This window comes from Primulina tabacum, chromosome 4, assembly GCF_025594145.1.
Source record: "Primulina tabacum isolate GXHZ01 chromosome 4, ASM2559414v2, whole genome shotgun sequence".
Classification (NCBI taxonomy): domain Eukaryota; kingdom Viridiplantae; phylum Streptophyta; class Magnoliopsida; order Lamiales; family Gesneriaceae; genus Primulina; species Primulina tabacum.
In genome coordinates this window covers 47,260,818-47,283,162 of record NC_134553.1, presented here as the reverse complement: position 1 = coordinate 47,283,162, position 22,345 = coordinate 47,260,818, and the positions used below count along the sequence as shown (strand labels likewise).

General features: G+C 34.0%; 2 protein-coding genes and 1 pseudogene across 2 annotated transcripts; all 3 read right to left on the bottom strand.

Annotated features, from left to right (window-relative positions):
* Positions 1 to 1,009: 1,009 nt before the first annotated feature.
* On the bottom strand, positions 1,010 to 3,456 carry LOC142542065 (uncharacterized; annotated as a pseudogene).
* A 2,651-nt stretch (positions 3,457 to 6,107) lies between these two features.
* Positions 6,108 to 17,356, bottom strand: LOC142543534 (agamous-like MADS-box protein AP1). The gene is made up of 8 exons (XM_075650852.1): positions 16,960 to 17,356; positions 13,680 to 13,761; positions 13,476 to 13,540; positions 13,271 to 13,370; positions 12,968 to 13,009; positions 12,641 to 12,682; positions 12,135 to 12,259; positions 6,108 to 6,429 (listed from the first exon to the last, which is right to left on the bottom strand). Exons 1-8 carry the CDS (start codon positions 17,142 to 17,144, stop codon positions 6,330 to 6,332), a joined length of 741 nt encoding a protein of 246 aa, XP_075506967.1. The 5' UTR covers positions 17,145 to 17,356; the 3' UTR covers positions 6,108 to 6,329.
* Positions 17,357 to 20,198: 2,842 nt separating this feature from the next.
* Positions 20,199 to 21,189, bottom strand: LOC142541722 (uncharacterized). Its single transcript, XM_075648185.1, has 2 exons — positions 20,884 to 21,189; positions 20,199 to 20,798 (listed from the first exon to the last, which is right to left on the bottom strand). Exons 1-2 carry the CDS (start codon positions 21,142 to 21,144, stop codon positions 20,304 to 20,306), a joined length of 756 nt encoding a protein of 251 aa, XP_075504300.1. The 5' UTR covers positions 21,145 to 21,189; the 3' UTR covers positions 20,199 to 20,303.
* Positions 21,190 to 22,345: the final 1,156 nt, after the last annotated feature.

Here is a 22,345-nt window from a genome sequence, read left to right as displayed (position 1 = left end):
TTCACAATACAAGATTGAATCCAATCTTTTGGTGAACATATTTCATGGTATTTTTTTAATTGTATTCTTCCGACTCTTTACGTTCCAAATCCAGTTTTCTAAATATCACATCTCATTGAAAATTGTATAATATAAAACCTTTCACGGGGTCGACTGTTCCAATTCAAAATTTCCATGTATCAAAATTTGAATATCACAATAGCGGATCATATACATTATTGAATTTCACAAGATTAAATGTAGAAAATTGTTGAAACTTCGTGCCATAATACCTGCTTGTATAATATATGTAATGTAAAATGTGAATATTAATAGTGAATAACTTCAATATTACATTGAATAACTTTGAATTGACTGAAGTTCTTAGGTAGAAATTAGGCTAAATAATCAGAAATTCCGCAAATTGTAAAACAATGAAATCAATACTTTGCCAGGTCTTTTCAACTTCTCTCCGACTCTTTACATTCCAATCTACTTAATACCATTAATTGGAAATTGCTCCAAGTTTCAAAAGAATCCCATCCGATCTGCGCCTATATAATAAATCCTTCCAAGTTCCATCCTCAGTTCGATCCTCAAATAGTCAAGAATCGGTTCAGCAGAAAGACGATGAAAGCGCCAGGGAGGGATTACAGGATGTTTAGGGACGATTTTGAGCGTGATCCCGCTGATCATTTTCGCCGTCTTCGGGAATGATAACTGAAGTTGCATGCAAAATCTTATGTTTGATTTCTGCATGGATGATAATATTCGGTACTATTTCAAGTATTTAGTTCCTGGTTGATTATTTTAGTTTGATGTTAAGTTGTATGAGTTTGGTGTGATGTTTCAACTGTTAGTAAATTCAGTCCTTATTTTAATGCTATGAACTTTATTTTAGTAACTTGTTTTTTATGATATTTTAACAATTTAGTTTCGTTAGATAATTTATTTATCGTTTAAATTAATTTGTGTGTAAATAATTTTAAAATTAAATATTTGTGTTGCTATAATCGAAAAAAAGAAGGCTGACCCTGCGTGTAAAAGGACTTCATTATCATATAGAGAACAGTTTCCAGACAAGAACATCGTAGGTTGGATACGCTACGATGAATGTAAAAATGTCACCAAAACCCATGCATAAAAGTGGAGCCATCATTTTAATATTTCATTCTTCTGATATTAACAATGATAAATAGAGCTGAAATAAAATTGGAGCTTGGTTCAAGAAATATGCATATCATACACGTATGTAGAGTCATGAAGAATTTAACAACCTGAAAATATCCGAAGTATAATACGGGGAATCATCACGCAAGTCCATTAACATGAACTCCAAGGAATTGATCTCTTCACCCCGACCTTGCAGTCGGAGAAAGGGTTTTAGTGCTTTAACTTCCATGAGACGGCAACTGTGTTGTAACAATATTGTCAAACATTGATTTCTTCCCCTAAGAACACAAATTGCGAGCCGGCAACCGCTCTACAAATTGTTCCATTGGTAAATGCCAGAAATTACTGAAAGCAAACCTCTGAATCTTGACATACATGTTTATTATTAAGAGCTGTCATTAGCATAGTTTCGATGAACAAAATTGCCACGGGGCAGAACTTTTGGGATTGTCTGCTGATCTGCAAAACAGTTATTCCAAGTATATATACAGTCATGATTAGGAAGAGAAAGCTAGGAGAAGTCTGGAATATAAAATAGTTTTCATGTAAAGGAACTGGTATCCAACCCACAGCAGCAAGATCAATAGTGCAATTGAAAAGTTACTTGTCTGCCGTGACTGAGATTCTTCAAATGGTACAGATTTAATACAGCATATCCACATAAATCAAACAAGGGTAAAACAAACTCCAATAGGTATACTCACATAAAGTAACATAGAGCATAAGAAGGATCCAATTGCAACATCCCAGCCAGAGATTATTGGACACCGCAAGAGATATTCAGACATCAACAAGATTGCTGGGGTCACAACCGCACGACGGAAACCGGAGCATGGGAAAATCATGGACCATAACCTCAAGAGAAAGAGTGTCTTCAGAGAAGGCCAACAACTTTTCCCTGTCATGGATGAAGATTGAGGCATATGTAAGGGATAAAAATAATAAACCACAGGCCGATAAATCAGTAGTAGATATCCACGAAAAAACAAAAATTTTAAAGTTCGAAGTTGTGGAGGTTTAAAAAAATCATAGCATTTTGATTCATACTGTAACTAACTTGTATTCTTAACATCCTCACAGAATTGAGTACGAGCACGAAGCAATCGCTCACGAGCACATATATATGGCTGCAAAATATGGGGTCTCCGAACTCATTTCAATTAGCAGCTTGACAAGCATAGCAAGCAATTTGAAGTTCAATGATTTTTTATTAGCCAAAACAGCAAAATATTGCAACAAAACACCATAGAACACCTGGAAATTTAATTCCTATATCTATAAATATTACTTGATCACTTGTCAACCACAAAAACACAGACAATCCAAATATATTAAATTCATACTTGCATTTTCTTTCGATTCTCTGCAGCAACAGTGATTGCATTGAATGTTCGAATTCGCCAGATGGCTTACACAATTTGTTCATCCGGACGATTCTCCAATAATGCAGAGTTCTTCAAAAAAATTCGGAGATTCAATTGTATAAGGAAGCTCCACTTGCTGATGCAAATCCTCTTTCAAACTTGCTATCACTTCACGAGTACTTGAGCCAATGTTTTGTTTGCCCTTGCTTTCTGAAGACTTCTTCTGCTCTACGATATCCACCAGTTTGACACTACCATCTTTTCCTGCTTCTTCATCTTCTTCCTTGTTATCATAATCTTCCGATGCTTCTTGTTCATCATCCTAAAAATTCATGTCGATATTTTCATCATCACTTTGTTCCCAGTCTTTGAGAGATTGACACTGCTCATCTTTGTCATGACTGTTGTCCTTCTTCGCTTCCCTCATCGTCATCTTCAAATATTATAAATGTTTCGGTCGCTTAGCAGATTCTTCATCATCCTCAGAAGTATCTCTATCTTCATCACTGGGGTTGTCGGCACCAGCCATCCTCTTCCGACGCTCTTCCTAGCATATCAGGGTTTCATTTAATGAACTATATTTCAAGAAAAATCAAGAAAATAAATTTCAAGGAAACGATTAAACTTTTTCATCGGCAAATGTGACATTATCCCAGAGAAAACATGCACACACACGAGCATTAGCAACCCAGATAAATCAGCACAGAACACAACCACACACTCCAAATACAAATATATATGCTAATGGAAAGCATGAAAGACATAAATGAATTACAAAAAAAAAAAAAAACGAAACCTTTAGCACGGAGAGAGAACGAGAGAGCCCAACGCGCCGTCGTTCCTCATCCTTTCGTTTTTTTCCCCAATATATTGAATTTTCGACGCGACCATCTGCTCTCAAACGGGTTATCTTTCTGAACTTTGCTTTTCTTCGCTGATGATTTTAAAACAAGCAAGCTGCTCTTGTTTTTCTTCTTTTTTGCGCTTCCTGAGCTGGATTATTTCGCCATTTTTGTCGATTTCCGGGATCGTAATATCCCTTTTAAGTTCAAATTCGATGAAAATCAAATCAAATTGGATTGAAAAAAATTATGAAAACGAGGGTTTTAGCAGAAATCGAAGCTTGCTGAATTCCAGTCAACTATGGCTTTAGGCACTCTGCAGAAGACGATGACTTAATGAGCTTTATTTGCGGGCTTTTTAAATGGGCCTGGGTCCTTATGTCTGATTCTAATTTTGTGGATTTTGGAGAACGATCCAAAATATCCAGAGTCAAATTTTATTATATTTTATCTCAAGACTCTCAACAAATATATTAGATAAATTAAAAACTATATTTTTTGAGAGATTAATCGAATCTATTTTTAAATAAGTAAATTAATTTAAATATGTTTTCATTGTATTATTGAATTAACCAAATATATACAATGTTAATTGTTCATCATACAATGAAAAATAAATTATTTTTTTCTTTCAACCAACAATTATTCGGCAAAAACTTGTGTGAGACAGTCTCACGAGTCATATTTTGTGAGACATATATCTTATTTGGGTCATCCATGAAAAAATATTACTTTTTTATGCTAAGCGTATTACTTTTTATTGTGAATATTGGTAGGATTAACACACCTCACAGATAAATATTCGTGAGACCATCACAAGAGACTTACTCCAACTATTAATATTAAAATTAGAAGAAAATTAAAATTTTAGTGTTGTAAGTTGTCATGTTTTTTGTTTTAATCCAATAAATTGTAAATATTTGGTTTTTTTTATCTAATAACTTGGATTATTCTGGTCATTTTCTCATCCTAAGCCACTGTATTGCTTATTTGACATTAATTATATCTTACATAACTCTTATAACGAGAATAAAACATATAGTATACAATTAGGTATGTCAATGGGTCCGGGTTTTACCCACACCCGCAATGGACCCGTGTGTATGGTGTGGGTTTGGGCATACTAAAAGGTCATGGGGCGGGTCCCAGGTTCAATTTTTCAGACCCGTCCGGATATGGGGCGTGTCATGAGTCTTATAATATCCGCCCCATATATGTGGATATAAATATTCTAGGGTTTTAATTTTATTAATTTTTATTTTTTTAGTAGCTCACCTCAACCATAACGATCTTAGCTATTCCTATGTCAACTGTTGCACTTGAATCTGCTTTTAGCAATAGTCGAAGAATAGTTGATCCTCATCTTAGTAGACTTAATCCAACAACTTCGGAGGCATTGATATGCTCGCGAAGATGGTTGTGGGGTGATGTGAAAGGTAAATAAATCACAGTTTTATTTTGTTATTGTACATTCATTTTAATTTTTTTACTGTACTTTCTCTCTTTGAATTAATTTTTTTACAATTTGAAATTACAGTTTTATTTTTTCAATGTACTTTCTCTATTTAATTTTGTAGTTAATTCTTCAAGTAGTTTACCAACTTGTCCCACCATTCTTGATGAAGAGGAAAATGATCCCGAAGAATGTGTCTGAAATATTTCCTTCTCGCTGATTTTATATTGATCTGTTTAAATTATGTTATGACTTATTTTTGGAGATGTCAAGATTTTTTTGGAGAGCTAGTAACTCTTTTTTTTTTTTTGTAAGTCTTTATGTCATGAAAATACTTTGTTTGTTATTATTAAATGTGGTCGAAAACATGAATTAATTTTTCAGAATGTTGTATTTAGAGGTTTGTCTGTTTTATAATTCAATCATGTGAGAAGAAATATTACTTTTTTATTTTAAAAAAATTCGGGTCTCACGGGTCTCATGGGTCTACCCGACCCGGTTTCGTATTCGAGATGGGGTGGGTCCGAAGAATATTTAACCAGGGTGGGACGAGTAATGAGTCAAAGTTTTTTTCATGGGGAGGGTTTTGGGTTTAGCCAAACCCGCCCCATACCCGTCCCATTGACATCTCTGTATACAATTAAAATCTATCTAATCAAAGATAAAGGGAAAGTACAAGTTTTTTTAATGTGGTTTAGTAATATTAGGCATATTTTGTTTTATTAATTTCGCCTTTATTTATTTTTATATTTATTTTAATAAGTGTAATATGTGTTTATATTATAGCAACAAGAGTTATGTACGAGAATATATATCATTACCAAATAAATAAATACTCTATGGATTGATGACTTCTGATAAAGAAAGTACCAGAGCAAAAAAAATCGAGTTATTGGATGAAAACCAAACATTAACAAGTTATATGATTAAAACACCTAAAACATCAACTTACATGATTAAAATTATAATTTTTTTCTTAAAATTAATTTAACTAAAATCTCATCAAATTGGAGTTCAGTAGATAAATTTGTCATAAAAATCATAAGGCCTTTCATTTTTCTCTCTTGAGAAGTGTGAAAATTGGTTTTTAGGGGAAAAAGGGAAAAAAATAAATAAATAAAAGAATAGTTCTTTTTTGTTTTAAAAATTCGGAAATTGCTTTCTAAATATGAAAACAAAGATAACATCAATAATTATGTGGGATTTTTGTAACGAAACTGTAGAATGAATTTCATAGGAAAAAAATAAAAGTTTTTCTTGTTTTATATTTTAGTGAAACAAGTTTAGATAATTTTTCATTAATATACAAATATAATTTGAAAATTTATATTATTATTTACACAAGAAACCACACACATATTAGTTCTTAGCCGAAACATTTAATTTCAAAGCAGACATCATAAAGACACTCGTGAATTTCTCATGCAGCTGGTACATGGATGTTACCAAAGATTACACACTCAAATACACACACACACACACACACTGCGATCCAACGCCATGGAAGCGGAGTCGTTTTCAGGCAGCGAAGCATCCAAGATGACAAGAATAGAGTGAATCAAGTGTGAGATCAAGCTCATTCCTTCTAGCTTCCGCATCTTCTGTCTCGTACATATCACTACAATGCCATAAAAGGCACGTACATTTTAAAAGCCAAATTAAAAGTATAAGTAGAATAATGCTAAAGGTACAACCAAAATATCGTACAACGATATTACAACAATTAAATCGTGAGATTTTGTTATTATATCGTGAGATTTTGCATTGAATTTTTCATGAGATGTTGATAAATAGAAATTTGTATTGAATTTTTTTGTGTTGTAAAAATTGTTGTACATGTAGCATTATTCTTATAAGTAATCACATCTCAGGTACGTACATACATGACGAGTATGCAAATTATATTGTCACCTGATCAATATGTCGGCAGTGTGCAATTAAATGGTCAATATAGATGGGTGAGAATTTGTCAACATAGGTGGGTGAGCATTTCGTGATGAAATTGTTCAACAATTTTTTGTTCACACATAGCCATGCACCTATAAATAGGTGCTCATTTTGAAATTCATAAGCATCCCATTCACAAGCTTCTTATTGTGATTTCTTATTTCTCCTATTAGTTCTATAATATTTGAGAGGTGTTTGTTATCCTGTATTAAGAGAGTATGTGTTCTCTTTGGAAACAGTGAGTGAGTTGTACACCGCAAATTATTATAGTGAAATTCTTTTCATCTTGCCCGTGGTTTTTACCATAATAATTTTTAGGGGTTTTTCACGTAAATCTCGGTGTCCAGTTTATACTTTATTTTCGGGTTTTATTATCTCAAATTTCGCACGTGGGACCAACAAGTGATATCAGAGCCTTGGTTTAAAATTTTTTAAAATTCTGAGTATGCTCTATGGTTGCAGCTTAGACTGATCTTCCACTTCAGAAAATTTTTTTTGAGATTTTTTATTTAAGGCGAGATTATTTTTTTCAGTCTATTAAAATTGTTGTAGACATAATGGCGGGAAGATACGAGATAGCAAAGTTCAACGGAAGCAATTTTATGTTGTGGAAAATAAAGATACAAGCAGTTTTAAGAAAGGAGAATTGCTTGGCAGCTATTGGAGATAGACCGGTGGAGATTAAGGATGATGTAAAGTGGAATGAGATGAATGATAACGCTGTTGCCAATTTACACTTGGCTATAGCAGACGAAGTTTTGTCAAGTATCTCTGAGATAAAAACAGCCAAAGCTATCTGGGATACTCTGACAAAGATGTACGAGGTCAAGTCACTACACAACATGATTTTCCTAAAGAGAAGGCTTTATACTCTTCGGATGGCGGAATCCTCATCGATGACCGACCATATCAACACACTAAATACTTTATTTGCCCAAATCACTTCCATGGGGCATAAAATAGGGGAAAATGAACGTGCAGAGCTTCTACTTCAAAGTCTACCAGATTCATATGATCAACTTATCATCAACATAACCAACAATATTCTTATGGGCTTTCTAAGATTCGACGATGTCTTAACTGCGGTTCTTGGAGAAGAAAGCCGGCGCAAGAATAAGGAAGATAGGTTGGTAACTTCGAAGCAAGCAGAGGCGTTACCGATGATAAGAGAAAGATTTATGGACCGTGATTTCAGTGGGAGTCAAAGACGAGGTAGATCAAAGTCGAGAAATAAGAAGAAAAATATTTACTGCTTTAAATGTAGCGGTAAAGGGCACTTTAAGAAAGAGTGTACGAGTATCGAGAAGAATTCTCAAGGAAATATGGCCAGTACTTCAGGCAGTGGTGATATATTATTCAGCGAAGCGGCAACTGTTGCAGAAGGCAGGCACAAATTTTGTGACACATGGATTATGGATTCAGGAGTGACGTGGCACATGACGTCTCGGAGAGAATGGTTTGATCATTATGAACCAGTCTCAGGAGGATCTATATTCATGGGAAATGATCATGCCTTGAAAATCGCTGGGGTCGGTACTATCAAAATTAAAATGTTTGATGACACCATTCGCACCATTCAGGAGGTACGACATGTGAAAGGACTGACGAAAAATCTTTTGTCCTTGGGACAATTGGATGACATCGGGTGCAAAACTCGTATCGAGAACGAGATCATGAAAATTGTGAAGGGCGCGCTTGTGGTTATGAAGGCGGAAAAAGTTGCTGCAAATCTGTATGTACTATTGGGGGAAACACATAAAGAGGCAGAACTAGCTGTTGCATCAATTGGTTCAGGAGAAGAATTAACAGTGTTATGGCATAGAAAGCTTGGGTATATGTCAGAACGGGGGTTGAAAATTCTCTCAGAACGGAAGCTGCTGCCGGGACTTGCAAAAGTGTCATTACCCTTTTGTGAGCATTGTGTTACCAGTAAACAACACATATTAAAGTTTGGCACTTCTACTGCCAGGAGCAAAAGCATATTGGAGCTGATTCATTCGGATGTTTGGCAAGCACCGGTTGTATCCCTAGGAGGAGCGAAATACTTTGTCTCGTTCATTGACGATTTCTCTAGGAGATGTTGGGTATATCCAATCAAGAAAAAATCAGATGTTTTCCAGATCTTCAAAGATTTTAAAGCGTGAGTTGAACTTGATTCAGAAAAGAAAATCAAGTGTCTGAGGACTGACAATGGAGGAGAATATACCAGTGACGAATTTGATGCATATTGTCAATGTGAGGGCATCAAAAGACAGTTTACGACGGCTTACACACCTCAACAGAATGGAGTGGCGGAGTGGATGAACAGAACCTTGTTGGACAGAACAAGAGCTATGTTGAGGACTGCAGGTCTAGAAAAGTCATTTTGGGCAGAAGCAGTCAAAACCGCTTGTTATATTATCAATCGTTCTCCTTCAGTGACGATTGATCTGAAGACTCCGATGGAGATGTGGACTGGAAAGCCGACATATTATTCTCATTTGCATACATTTGGAAGTCCGGCGTACGTTCTGTACATTGAGCAAGAAAGATCAAAGTTGGATTCGAAATCCAGAAAATGTATCTTCTTGGGATATGCTGATGGAGTAAAGGGGTTTCGCTTGTGGGATCCTACTGTTCACAAGCTTGTCATCAGCAGGGATGTTATCTTCGAGGAAGATAAAATAAAGGGAGACAAAGTCACACCGAATTCAGAAACTACTATTTTTCAGGTGAAAAATAAGACAGACAAAGATCAAGTTTCTTGTAAAGCAGTACTAGAGCACGAAGAACAAGAACATGTTGAGTTTGAGGTTTCCAATGTGAGGCAGTCAACTCGAGATAGAAGACCACCAGGTTGGCTTTTAGATTATGTCACTGAAAGCATTATTGCATATTGTCTATTATCAGAGGATGGTGAGCCATCGAGTTTCCACGAGGCTAGTCAAAGTTCGGATGTATCCTTATGGATGATAGCAATGCAAGAAGAATTGGAGGCATTAGACAGGAATAAAACTTGGGATCTTGTTACACTACCACGAGGGAGGAAAGCCATTAGAAACAGATGGGTCTATAAGATCAAGCGTGATGACAATAACCAAGTAGAGCGGTATCGTGCTAGATTGGTGGTAAAAGGGTATGCTTAGAAAGAAGACATTGACTTTAATGAGATATTTTCTCCTGTGGTTCGGCTTACAACAGTCAGAGTAGTGTTGGCATTGTGTGTGGTGTTTGACCTACATCTAGAACAGCTAGATGTGAAAACATTTCTTCATGGAGATCTTGAAGAAGAAATCTATATGCTCCAGCCAGAAGGTTTTGCGGAAAAATACAAAGAGAACTTGGTTTGCAGGTTGAACAAATCTCTGTGCGGTCTCAAACAGGCGCCGAGGTATTGGTACAAGAGATTTGATACCTATATCATGAGCCTTGGATACAACAGACTGAGTGCAGACCTTTGTACGTATTTCAAGAAGTCTGGTGATGATTATATCATTTTGCTGTTGTATGTGGACGACATGTTGGTAGCAGGCCCCAACAAAGATCAGGTCCAAGGATTGAAGACACAGTTTGATAGGGAATTTGATATGAAGGACTTGGGACCAGCAAACAAGATTCTATGGATGCAAGTTCACCGAGATAGAAGTAACAGAAAGATTTGGCTTTCACAGAGAAGTTATTTGAAGAAAGTCTTGCAACGCTTCAACATGCAAGATAGTAAGCCAATCTCGACCCCTCTTCCTGTTAACTTCAAGTTATCCTCCGAGATGTGTCCTAGCAATGAAGCAGAGAGGATAGAGATGTCTCGAGTACCATATGCATCAGCAGTTGGAAGTTTGATGTTCGCCATGATCTGTACAAGACCAGACATTGCTCAAGCAGTGAGAGTAGTTAGTCGGTATATGGAGAATCCTGGATGAGAGCATTGAAGCACTGTTAAGAGGATCCTTCGATACATTAAGGGTACCTCGAATGCTACATTATGTTATGGAGGATCGGATTTTACACTCAGGGGCTATGTCGATTCAGATTATGCAGGTGATCCTGATAAGAGGAAATCTACTACTGGTTATGTGTTTACGTTTGCAGGGGGAACAGTAAGCTGGGTTTCAAAACTGCAGACAGTTGTTGCGTTATCTACAACAGAAGCAGAATATATGGCAGCTACTCAAGCTTGCAAGGAGGAAATATGGATTAAAAGGTTATTGGAGGAGATCGGGCACAAACAAGAGAATGTTTCCTTGTTTTGTGACAGTCAGAGTGCCTTGCACATCGCAAGGAATCTAGCTTTTCATTCCAGGACGAAGCACATTAGAGTTCAATTTCATTTTGTGCGGGAAGTAGTAGAAGAAGGAAGTGTGGATATGCAGAAAATTCATACAAATGATAACATAGCTGATTTTCTGATCAAGCCAGTGAACACTGATAAGTTTGAATGGTGTAGATCCTCAAGTGGCCTAGCGGAAACGTAAGCAGCAGGAAATGGCAAGATTGAAAGGATGTGTGGAGATGTGTTTGATTCTCAATCAAATCTCCAAGTGGGAGAAATGTCGGTAGTGTGCAATTAAATGGTCAACACAGATGGGTGAGAATTTGTCAACATAGGTGGGTGAGCATTTCGTGATTAAATTGTTCAACAATTTTTCGTTCACACATAGCCATGCACCTATAAATAGATGCTCATTTTGCAATTCATAAGCATCCCATTCACAAGCTTCTTATTGTGATTTCTTATTTCTCCTATTAGTTCTATAATATTTGTGAAGTGTTTGTTCTCCTGTATTATGAGAGTATGTGTTCTCTTTGGAAACACAGTGAGTGAGTTGTAAACCACAAAATATTATAGTGTAATTCTTTTCATCTTGCCCGTGGTTTTTACCCTAATAATTTTTAGGGGTTTTCCACGTAAATCTCGGTGTCCAGTTTATTCTTTATTTTCGGTTTTATTATCTCAAATTCCGCACGTGGGACCAACACAATAAATAAAAATTTGGTGGACATATCCCGATATCGTTCTATCTTGAATTCTTATTACGAATCCGGGTTATTTAGTTTTTTTTTCCTGAAACTAATTAACAGTAAGTTGAGAATAACATACTCTGCGAATTTAAATTTATAATTTTCCTAGTTTATTTTATCTATACAAACTCTAATGATTTCTAGCTTAGTATATATATTACGGATAACATCAAGAATTTGGTGTTGAAACTAATATTGCTAGCTAGGGGTCATCCCAACTTAAATAATTGTTTGGATGTCTTGCTAAATTGCGGTTTATTTTTTTTATTCGAACCTTCGTCTCTCCCACAACGGATGGAGATATGATTATGCCAAATTGTGATTTGTTTCAAGTAAAATTGTAGATGGGAGAAGAGACATATATTTATATATTGTTACCCTATGTTTAAACGAGGAAGTTGAGGAGCCATCACGAATGGAGGTGGCATTGGTCCAATATTAGGGATCTGATTTTGCAGCTCCCGTGGTGGCTGCTGCTCGTTTTCCTTCTCCTTTTCTTTGATCTGTTTGAATTCACGAAACAATAAATTTTTTAAATTTAAAAGGTTCTCGTAACAAGTAATATCAACATTGATTATTTGCAAGAATAATGTTTAATGTCCTACATCGACTGAATTAAGTCTTTAAAAGTTATATATATGGACTTGGACAATATCTCATTGAGATAGTTTTTGAGGTTGAGTTAGGGTGAAATTTCTCTCTTAATAAATAGACCAGTACAAGTATTTTTACAAAAAAAATTGTACAGGTCTATTTATGCAAATCATCTCGATATCACAGTTGGGCACAAGGGAACAATTGAGAAAAGAAATTCTTAAAAGTGGGGGTGAAATGTAACATGTAAGAAATGAAGGGTAAGTAAAAAATTCCAGTTAGTTAATTACCTTCTTTGCGAGCATGCTATTTTGCTCTTGTATTGCTTTCTCCTGTCCAATTAAACATATGAAATCTTGATTCAAGAAGATCTTATATTCGGATTAAACATATTAACTTGCACGTTTTTCATCGTTAGTCGAACTACGCGACGACATACTAATACTATAATCTTTTCTCAGTGCGAAAATTTCATTTTTCATGCCTAACATATTTCATTATCTTTATACTTGTAATGAAATTATCATTTAATTGAGTAATTAACAAAAAGCCCTAACAGGTTACATTCCCCAGGATTAACTTCGTAAGTTTTTGCTGCTTAAAATGAAACGACTAACCTTTCGCTGCAGTTCAGATATTGAATCGTACAAGAGTTGATTCTGTAAGGGAAATATAATGCAATTCATATCTTCGTTGGAAAAGTCTCTCCAGAAATTAGTTTATAGAGTCATTAAGTACTTCCATGCATTTTGAAAACTTAAAAATCTGACAAGGTTTGATAGTTCAATTTTTTTTTTTAAATAATTTAAAAAGTGAGGGTGATTCTTCGGTAATTTAATAGATGTATTCAGAGCGGACACGTCGAGTATCGAAATATCAGAGCATAAGATGTAACGAAGATACTAATAAACGAATCATACTTTTCTATTCCGAATGCTCTTAAGCGCGGTGTCAAGCTGTTGCTCCAAGTTCTGGAGATCTTTCTGTTTCATGGAATCAATATCTTCTCCCATATAGTTCCTGCATATGAAAATCGTAAGGCAACAAGAAATGCATCGTGCATCGATATCTTCTTTATATATATACTAATATTGAATCTTCTGTCCAACTCTATCGATTAATTACCTGTGATTTCTTTCTAAGAGCTCGATTCTAGCCTTGAGTCTGTTGTATTCTACGCTCCAATCGGCCTACGTACAGAAGTAGAACGCAACGGCGTTACCATTATTTTCTAGAAGCTATGCATATATGCATACATGCTATTAGAATACAAAGAAAATCATTAGCCAAGCTAGATGCTGCTGTACATTCATTTCAGCATGCACTTACTGGAGACTCAGGTTCATTTGCAACTTGTAATTGTCGTTCTGCAAACGAATATCTTTCGTACCTCTCAAGGATTTTGTCCATGCTGCAATGCAACACCCAAAAAAAAAAAATTCTCCCCTCTGTTAATTATTGGCAGAATTATAAAAACAATGGCCGAAACATATGTTGTAACATATTAATTTTTATTTTAGATTTGTGTAAAACGAGGTCACATAGTTATCCCGTTGGAAAAATTTTGTGAGCTTACATGATTTTAATTGTACATGGACAAACATCTAATAAAGGATCTAATATGTTGATCTAATTAATTATCTGTTTTCAAAGTATTAAATAAATTGGAATGATTTATCTTATGTGTGGAAACTCGGCTCAATTAAGTCTTTTATGATGATTCAAATATTGAAAAGATCATATAAGGTTATGGTCACCGAGGCACAAAGAATAGCACAAAGAATAACACAAAATATGTAGAGTATACATGTTCTATATCTCTCTCTTTCTCTCATCCGAGACAAGAATAATGTGTTCGATTCTCTGTTACCTTAGAAGATCCGTAACTACAACGTTAGATTAATCAATGGATTTTGGTTCGCGTTTACTATTATTTATAATTTCTTATAATTCGACATGAATTCTTGACATATTATATGAATTCGATCACATGATTTATAAATTTAATTTTGTTAAATCTCCAACAATCCCTCCTTGTAGGACATGCTCCGAACACACCAGGCCAAACTTTTCACATTATAACAAATTTATAAAAGTTGACTCGTATCAGTATTTCTAATTAGTAGGAGTTGCATATAAAGGTTATGGTATATACAAATTGTTATGACTTCTAGTGTAATCAGATTGCATACACTAAAATATAGATGAAATATGGTTTGTGCACACCATACATACAACAATTCTTATTTTAAACTTGAAAATTTGAATTTTCTAAATTAGTTTTGAGTCAGTTGGAAATACATTCGAAAATCAATTAATATTAATTAAGTCGTAATATGCTGTATTATTTTGAAGGCATAATATATACTTGTTAAATTATTTGTATAGTATTTGGTACAAATCACTTCAATTAACCTTTTTGAAACGACCTTTCTTCGATGATAAATTAGCTAAAGACTTGAAGAAATATGGATAATGTATTGGGTTGTTTGAGTAGGTCTCTTGTGAGACGGTCTCACGATAAGGTCAACCCTACCGATATTCACAATAAAAAGTAATATTTTTTTCATGGATGACCCAAATAAGAGATCCGTCTCACAAAATACGACTCGTGAAACCGTCTCACACAAGTTTTTGCCCGGTTGTTTTTAACTTCAAATCCAAATATATTCATTTAGTCTAGCTACCTATTTTACCATAGCAAGACCACTTAGTTTAAAATTTGATAAAGTGCACTTTTCTCCCTCCCAAATAAGCTACAAATCTTTGATAAAAACACGCAAGCCATTGTGCCAATCGATATGATTCCCTTCTAATCAAGAAACCATTGTCGTTCTGACGTTTTTTAGTTCCGAGGATTCTCTTAGGATACCCCCAAATTCCAGACACAAACTGGGTAATAATCCATTTCTTCTTCTGAAACCAGAAAATGACAAACTTTTTTGTTCCAAGTTTTAGTACGTACTAATTGCTATTTCCAACAAAGAATCTACAGGTGACCAAGGTTTAGAGATTGTTAGGATCCGATTTAACCCATAATGAGACTTTGGTCATAAAACCAGTTAACCGGTTCAACGTTTTCTCTAACATAGTCATCTCGCCGTCGTTAGACCGGTGGTTCATTCTTTTAGTTCAGATTTAGATGGTTATCAAGAAGATGGGAAGTTAAGTTTTTGTTCTTTTAAATTTTTGTAATTAATTATAAATTAGCAATTTTATTTCAAATTCAAGTTCCATTAAATCTTTCATAGTTAAGTAGAAAATCTTAATTTTTGAAATATTCTTTTAGTATTTAAATTTTGGAGGTTTAAATTCGGTTAAATTTTTTAATCAATAATTCAAAAAATTAAAATCTAAGATCGCACCGAAACCAAACCCATAAAGGCTATTGTAGCATGGACCGCTGGTTTTAAGAACTGGTCTAGCCGGTTATGGTTAAGTGTGGGAAATATCCTAACCCTGGAACCCGAGTCGGAACCGACGGTTCCTGCTCGTGTTTTGGTAAAAAACAACCTATGAATACACCGTGTCAAAACATAGTGTGTAGTGTGTGTATACACATATCGACGGTACGTATGTGTGTGTGTATATATATGTATTCACAGGATAAAAGGCCAGTAATATCTTTGTAAGTTTTCACATTTAAAATGGAATATTTTTTAAAACAAGATCAAATATTCTCTCTACTTCAGATAAAATTATACAAATTAAATATTTAGCTGTAAAAAGGTGGAAATACACTAAAACAACAAGGTAAAAACTTGTGTGAGACGGTTTTACGGGTCGTATTTTGTGAGACGGATATCTTATTTGGGTTATCCATGAAAAAGTATTATTTTTTATGCTAAGAATATTACTTTTTATTGTGAATATCGATAAGATTGATCTGTCTAACAGATAAAGATTCGTGAAACTGTCTCACAAAAGATCTACTCAAACAATGTCTCACAAAAGATCTACTCAAACAACAAATGGGTTTTTTCCTTTTCCAGCAGAAACATATATAGCTTAAATTATATGTTATAATGTTTACTTCGGAAGAACAGTGATGCATATATAAGTAATACAACATAAAACCTAGTTGTATACTTCGATCGCCATTAATAAATTTCAACCATAAGAACTAAAAGTTTACCTGGACTCGATACTAAAATCTTTTATACATAATAAATAAACCTAAATAAAAAAGGCGAAATCTTAAGTTTTAAGTTGAAAATTCAATGAAGGTGTGAAAACTAAAAAGATTTTAGAAGCGACACGCAAAACATATATGAAACATGAAAATAATACCAGAAAAAAGAAAACCCTACTTCTACTGTTCATTATTTCACCAAAAACCACAGATCTTATGCTAAAAATTGAACAGTTTTCACGTATTGATTAGTTAAGTGAAGTTCAGAAAAAGACACAGAAATTAAGAAAAGGGTTAGCTGATAATTATTACCAAGAATCATCAGCTGCAGCAAAGAAAGAAAACCTATTTTTTTAGCTCATAATTCCACAGAAAATTAAGCCATAGATCTTAGACCCAAAAAAAGGTATTTTTTTAGAAATCAGTTAAATAAAACATTCAGAAAATAATCAAAAGAAAAGGGAAGTTGATGATTACCAAGAATCGGTAGCATACTCAAACAGCTTCCCTTTATGGGAAAAAACAATCAAAGCAACCTCTGCATCACAGAGCACAGAGATCTCATTGGCCTTCTTCAACAAACCACCTCTCCTCTTTGAGAATGTCACCTGCCTGTTAATCTTGTTCTCGATCCTCTTCATTTCCACTTTCCCTCTCCCCATTTTTTTTGTTGAAAAACCGAACAAACCACACTTATCAGAAGCAAAAATTACCTAAAAAGAGAAACCCCGTAGCTTAAAATGTGAGTTCCCTCTTTGTTCAAAAAAGCATCAGGATTTCATTATTTCATCATTCAACTCTTTCTTGCAAGTGTTGTCTCCGTTCAGTGGAAAACTTTATGGGTTACATTAATAGATGGGGCAAATTCAGCATTTTGATACAGAAGAACCGTGGGATTAAAAAAACCTGAAACCATGTTGGAAAAACCAGGTGGTTTTTTTAAGGATGTGCTGTCGAGTTGTGATTGGAGAATAAGGGTGCGGGATCGTTGTTGTCTGGTGGATTATGGGGCTCACAGTTCTTGAGAGGGTACGATGAGTAGGGAATGTGGACTATGGGGCTCACAGTTCTTGAGAGGGTCCGATGAGCAGGGGAAGAAAAATATTGAAATTATCGTATTGAAAAATATCGTATTTATAATTTATTTGGTACGATATGGTAATGATACCAAATTTTTTGGTAATGTAACGGGTATGAAATTTGAAAATTTCGATACATATCGGAATTTTGAAATACCGAAACAAAATATAAAAGTTAAAAATATATAATATTTTTAAACAATAAATATATATATAAATAAATTATAATGTTCGAAATTTCGGCATATCGTAAAATTTCGGTATAATCGGTATGTTAGTTATATGTATCAAAAATTTTGGTACGATATCGGAATTAAATTTTTTATACCGTAATTTTCGGTATGGTATATGATAAACAATATTCGCGACAGTACCATATACCACTTCTAACGATCAGTCCAGCTTTTCAAGATGCACTGAGTTGGGATATGTGTCCACATCTGTGTTTTACTATTTTTCTCGTAACTGTTTGGGTTGTGAAATCTCGGTGATTCTATGCTCTCCGATTGTATTCGAACAAGATATTTATACGAACATCTATTTTTAAAATAAAAAGAATAGATGAGTTTTATATTTTTGTTTTAAATTAAGTTATTCGTGTAAACATCTTGTATGAAAAATACATCGGGAATTCTTCTCTCGATATAACATAAAATCATCCTTGAAATCCGAGTTATAACCTTTCATGAGTAATTATATTATATTTTAAACAAAGTTCACATCATATACGAATATTCAAATGTTAAAATTCACTCATATCACATGGGGAAACACTCCAAGTACTATAACATAGAAAATCTCAGTCATACCCTCAATTTGAATATTTTAATGTATGAAAATTTATTTTTTTCATCTTTTGTATTTATTTCTTTTTTTATTTTGGTCAACTATGTTACCATTTTTGTGTTTAAATCACATTCCTTTTATTTTTTTGGCAATTATGGTCATTTGTTCTGTATTTTTTGACTTTTTTCTCGTAAGTATAACGCTACGTTAAAAAAGAATTAAAACTACAAAAATTAAGATCATGAACCTAAGAGTAAATTTGATAGCATAAATGACCGAAACAAATTTTTTTATCATATTATAAGTATATTACTTTTTAAAAATATTAATCATTTGTTTAAGTTAAAATTTTATACAATCACAAATTATTTGCTTTTGTCAAATTTGAATCAGCCGTTTAAAATTGGAAACTAGCATACCATTTAACATTGCAACATCTTTTGAGTTTAAGGATTCTGTTCCTATGTTTCTGAAAACTCTTAAAATAACATTCATAAGACAATACAATTTTTTTTTTTTCAAACTTGTTATTGTGCCAAAAAATACATGCAGATGCTCGATTAAGAATGAACTTGCCAATATTAGGAAAAATGGAATTATTTTTACTCGAGTTAAAATATTGTCCATTGACCGGGAAGGGAAATAGCAATTTTAGTCTCCTAACTTTTACAAATCTCATTTCTGGTATTATTATCGATAAATTCACGATTTTAGTCGATTAATTTGTATTTTTCTCATTTTTATTCTTTTTTCAACAGAGTACATGCGTGCATATGAACATAATGCCACGTTAAGTCAACATTTTTCGATATATATCACATAATCATTTTCTGGTATCACATAAATATCAATATGGTGAATTGACCAAAAACATGTAAAACAAATGTACAAGTTGCATAACAGAAATTATTGTCCAGAATAACTTGAATCCTGACACTTTCAATTGTTCACATCTTGTGATGATAATCCAATGGAAATTTAAATTCCTCTGCCACATATCAAATATTTGAAAATTTCATCATTTATGAAGTGTTAATATATGCTGGCGAGAGTAATAATTGACACATCACACTTTCCGTCTGAAAAAAATAAATTCAAATGGATTTGCATAATCATATAATAACTTAATTTTGATAGTAAATAGGACCACACCAAATATAATTAACAAAAACTTGTGTGAGACGGTCTCACGGATCATATTTTGTGAGACGGATCTCTTATTTGGGTCATCTATGAAAAAATATTACTTTTTATGCTAAGAGTATTATTTTTTATTATGAATATCGGTAGGGTTGACCCGTCTCACACATAAAGATTCGTGAGACTGTCTCACACATAAAGATTCGTGAGACTGTCTCACAAGAGACCTACTCAATATAATTTCATTGATATTGTTTGTTATTTTTATCTTCAATATAAAAATTAATATTAAATCTGCAATCTTAACTCCAACCACGAGAGTTATTAAAATGACCAATTTCATAATCAAATTGTTCGAAATTAACAAATCACACGAATTTATTGGGAAAAGGTAACTTAGTCCCGTAAGTAGTATCAATTAAAATTTGTTATCTAATTTTACTCTAACTTGGCTTCTTTTGTATTTTTTACACTTTGTCACCAGAAAATCGATATGATATCAGATAATGCTGACATGAAAATTAAGACCATTGAAACGGATTAATGGGACGGGTCAGCTCGTAACTTACCATGCCGGGTTGAACTACATGAATATTTAAGCCCATCTAATCAAACATCATACTAATATTATTTACAATTAAGAAAACATGATACCGCACAAATTTCCAGTAAAATTATGCATACATCCTTGGATGCATCAAATATGTCGGATTACCATTTAGCAAGTACTCGAAAAACCACCAAATTGAGCAGAAACAAGATGAATTTCAGTTTCCTATAAAGGACACATCTTTTATGGAGTAGTACACCAACTCTTTATTTTGTTTCAAACCAAATTAAATTTGTATTGGAGTAGTCGCAATTAATGGAGGGTGCTTTTTCTGTAAGTGGGGTTCTATTTTTGTTTGATGAGAGTGATGATTGTTGTCGGTTGTCTTGCTTCAGATCAATGGCTTCGAAATATCTGCATAGTTTTCCATGTCGATCTCTAGAATCAGTGCACGACTTCTTCTTCCCATTTTCTTGGGATAAAAATGGATCATATTTCGAAAGCTTCCGGCTAGCATCCTCACTTGTTTTCTTGATTGAGCATGTTTCTTTGATGTTGGTCGCATTACGGGGATTCACATGAGCAGCCTTTAATTTTTTAGTGTTTCTCTTAAGCTTTTCACAAGTTGAACTTGCCAGTGTATCGGTACGCGAACAGCGAAACTCATGTGCTTTGGCATCGAATGGAGTTCCTAGCATTTCAACTTTTCGAGGAGTATTGCTTCTTGTTTTTGGCTCTCCAAGAGAAATGAGAGGTGTTTTCTGCACTCCAGAGTCGAATTACAAGGCAGAGAATGCAAGAAATGTGTAAGAAACAAGAAAACATGGTATCTATATGCATGTTAACCTCGTCGAAAAAGCCAAATTTCGGGGATGGAGGACGAATCCCAGACGGTCTGAACTGTGCAGCAGAGAAGAATATGTCCCGAGTTTCTTGAAGAGAATTTGGTGCTTCTTTGGCATCATTATAGTCCATAATTATTGGCTCTTTATCGTATCCTGTTTTCGAACGGAAACCAGTTGAGAGAGACGGCGAATTTGGTACCAATTTGGTTCTTTCTGAACATCTCCAGATTCTAGACATTTCATTATTTCTTGCCTGTGCCATTCTTTTCAAATGACTAGGACATGATCGAGGGCTTGAGTACGAAAATCTCGCTGCCAAAAATAAAAAAAACAGAAAAAAGATTCAAAATAATATAGTATATGTTAGACAAAAGAATAAATACAAGATCATATATATATATATATATATATATATATATAAGCTAAGTATGTATGTTCAACTTCAACCTCAGTTACCAGAATTAGGTGTTGTGTGTGTATTTTCCATTTTGGCATCATTTTTTCCCACTAAATCCTTTTTGTTTGGCTTCATATTCAAACTGTTTCTCAAGCTGCATAACGCCTTGGCTGGGTTTGGAGAAAATACAGGGCCTTCTTTTCTGCTACTTTTCTTCAAAGTATTAAAAAATTATTAATTAGCCAACATATATAGTTGCAAACTGTACAATTTATATCAATTTCAGTAAAAAAGTTAAAACTATAAGTAAACATGCAATGCAACAATTCAGAACATGCATATTCCAAGTTTTCACTGTCATAGAATTGAGCAATTGTTGCCAAAGCAAGGTGATCACAAAACTTTATAATGGTAATTAAATCATCTCTATCTGTACTACATTGATGGAAGACCCTAGCTCCAAAAACAAAACAAAAAAAATATTTTAGATTCAAATGTAATTAATTCATGAGTTGCGATTCCATCAGAAAAAAAAATTCAGGGCTCGGATTCGATAATTTGTTCGATCCTTAATCTAAACCCAAATGAATTATAATCCCATGCAATAATCAGTCAGTAGCACACACCTTATTTGATCCGGAGGAACAGTCAACTTTCTTGTGTGCTGCAAAATGAAATTATATAAGACACATGCAAAAAAAAAAACAGATTATAAAGTGTTTGTCTGTCAAAAGAGAAATGAATGTATTAACTTAATGGATCAAAAACTTACTACTCGATGTCGATTCCTGATTTTTGAATCCTTGATTTATGATTGATAGTTCATGTTGATCAAGAAAACCTATATATATAGATGATCAACAAAGTTGAATATGTACAAACAAAAATATATTTCAAATATATATACATGAATGTATGTAGATGTTGCATGCATTAGCACATGAGATAATGCATCACCTGAACTATTGCAAAATGCAGCATCCCAGGCTAAACTTGGTCTGCTTGATTCCACGCCCAAAGGTGGTAGTCTCAATTGTCCATAATCTTTTTCTACATTATCTGGGAA

Bases quoted from the DNA above. Each gene is read 5' to 3' on its own strand.
- LOC142541722 (XM_075648185.1), bottom strand. From the start codon at position 21,144: ATGGCACAGGCAAGAAATAATGAAATGTCTAGAATCTGGAGATGTTCA. The intron at 20,799-20,883 runs GTTAACATGCAT...TCTGGAGTGCAG, and splicing joins AATTTGGCTTTTTCGACGAG to AAAACACCTCTCATTTCTCT.
- LOC142543534 (XM_075650852.1), bottom strand. From the start codon at position 17,144: ATGGGGAGAGGGAAAGTGGAAATGAAGAGGATCGAGAACAAGATTAAC. The intron at 12,683-12,967 runs GTTAGTCGTTTC...TTAATTGGACAG, and splicing joins TATCTGAACTGCAGCGAAAG to GAGAAAGCAATACAAGAGCA. The intron at 12,260-12,640 runs GTAATTAACTAA...GAATTCAAACAG, and splicing joins ATAGCATGCTCGCAAAGAAG to ATCAAAGAAAAGGAGAAGGA.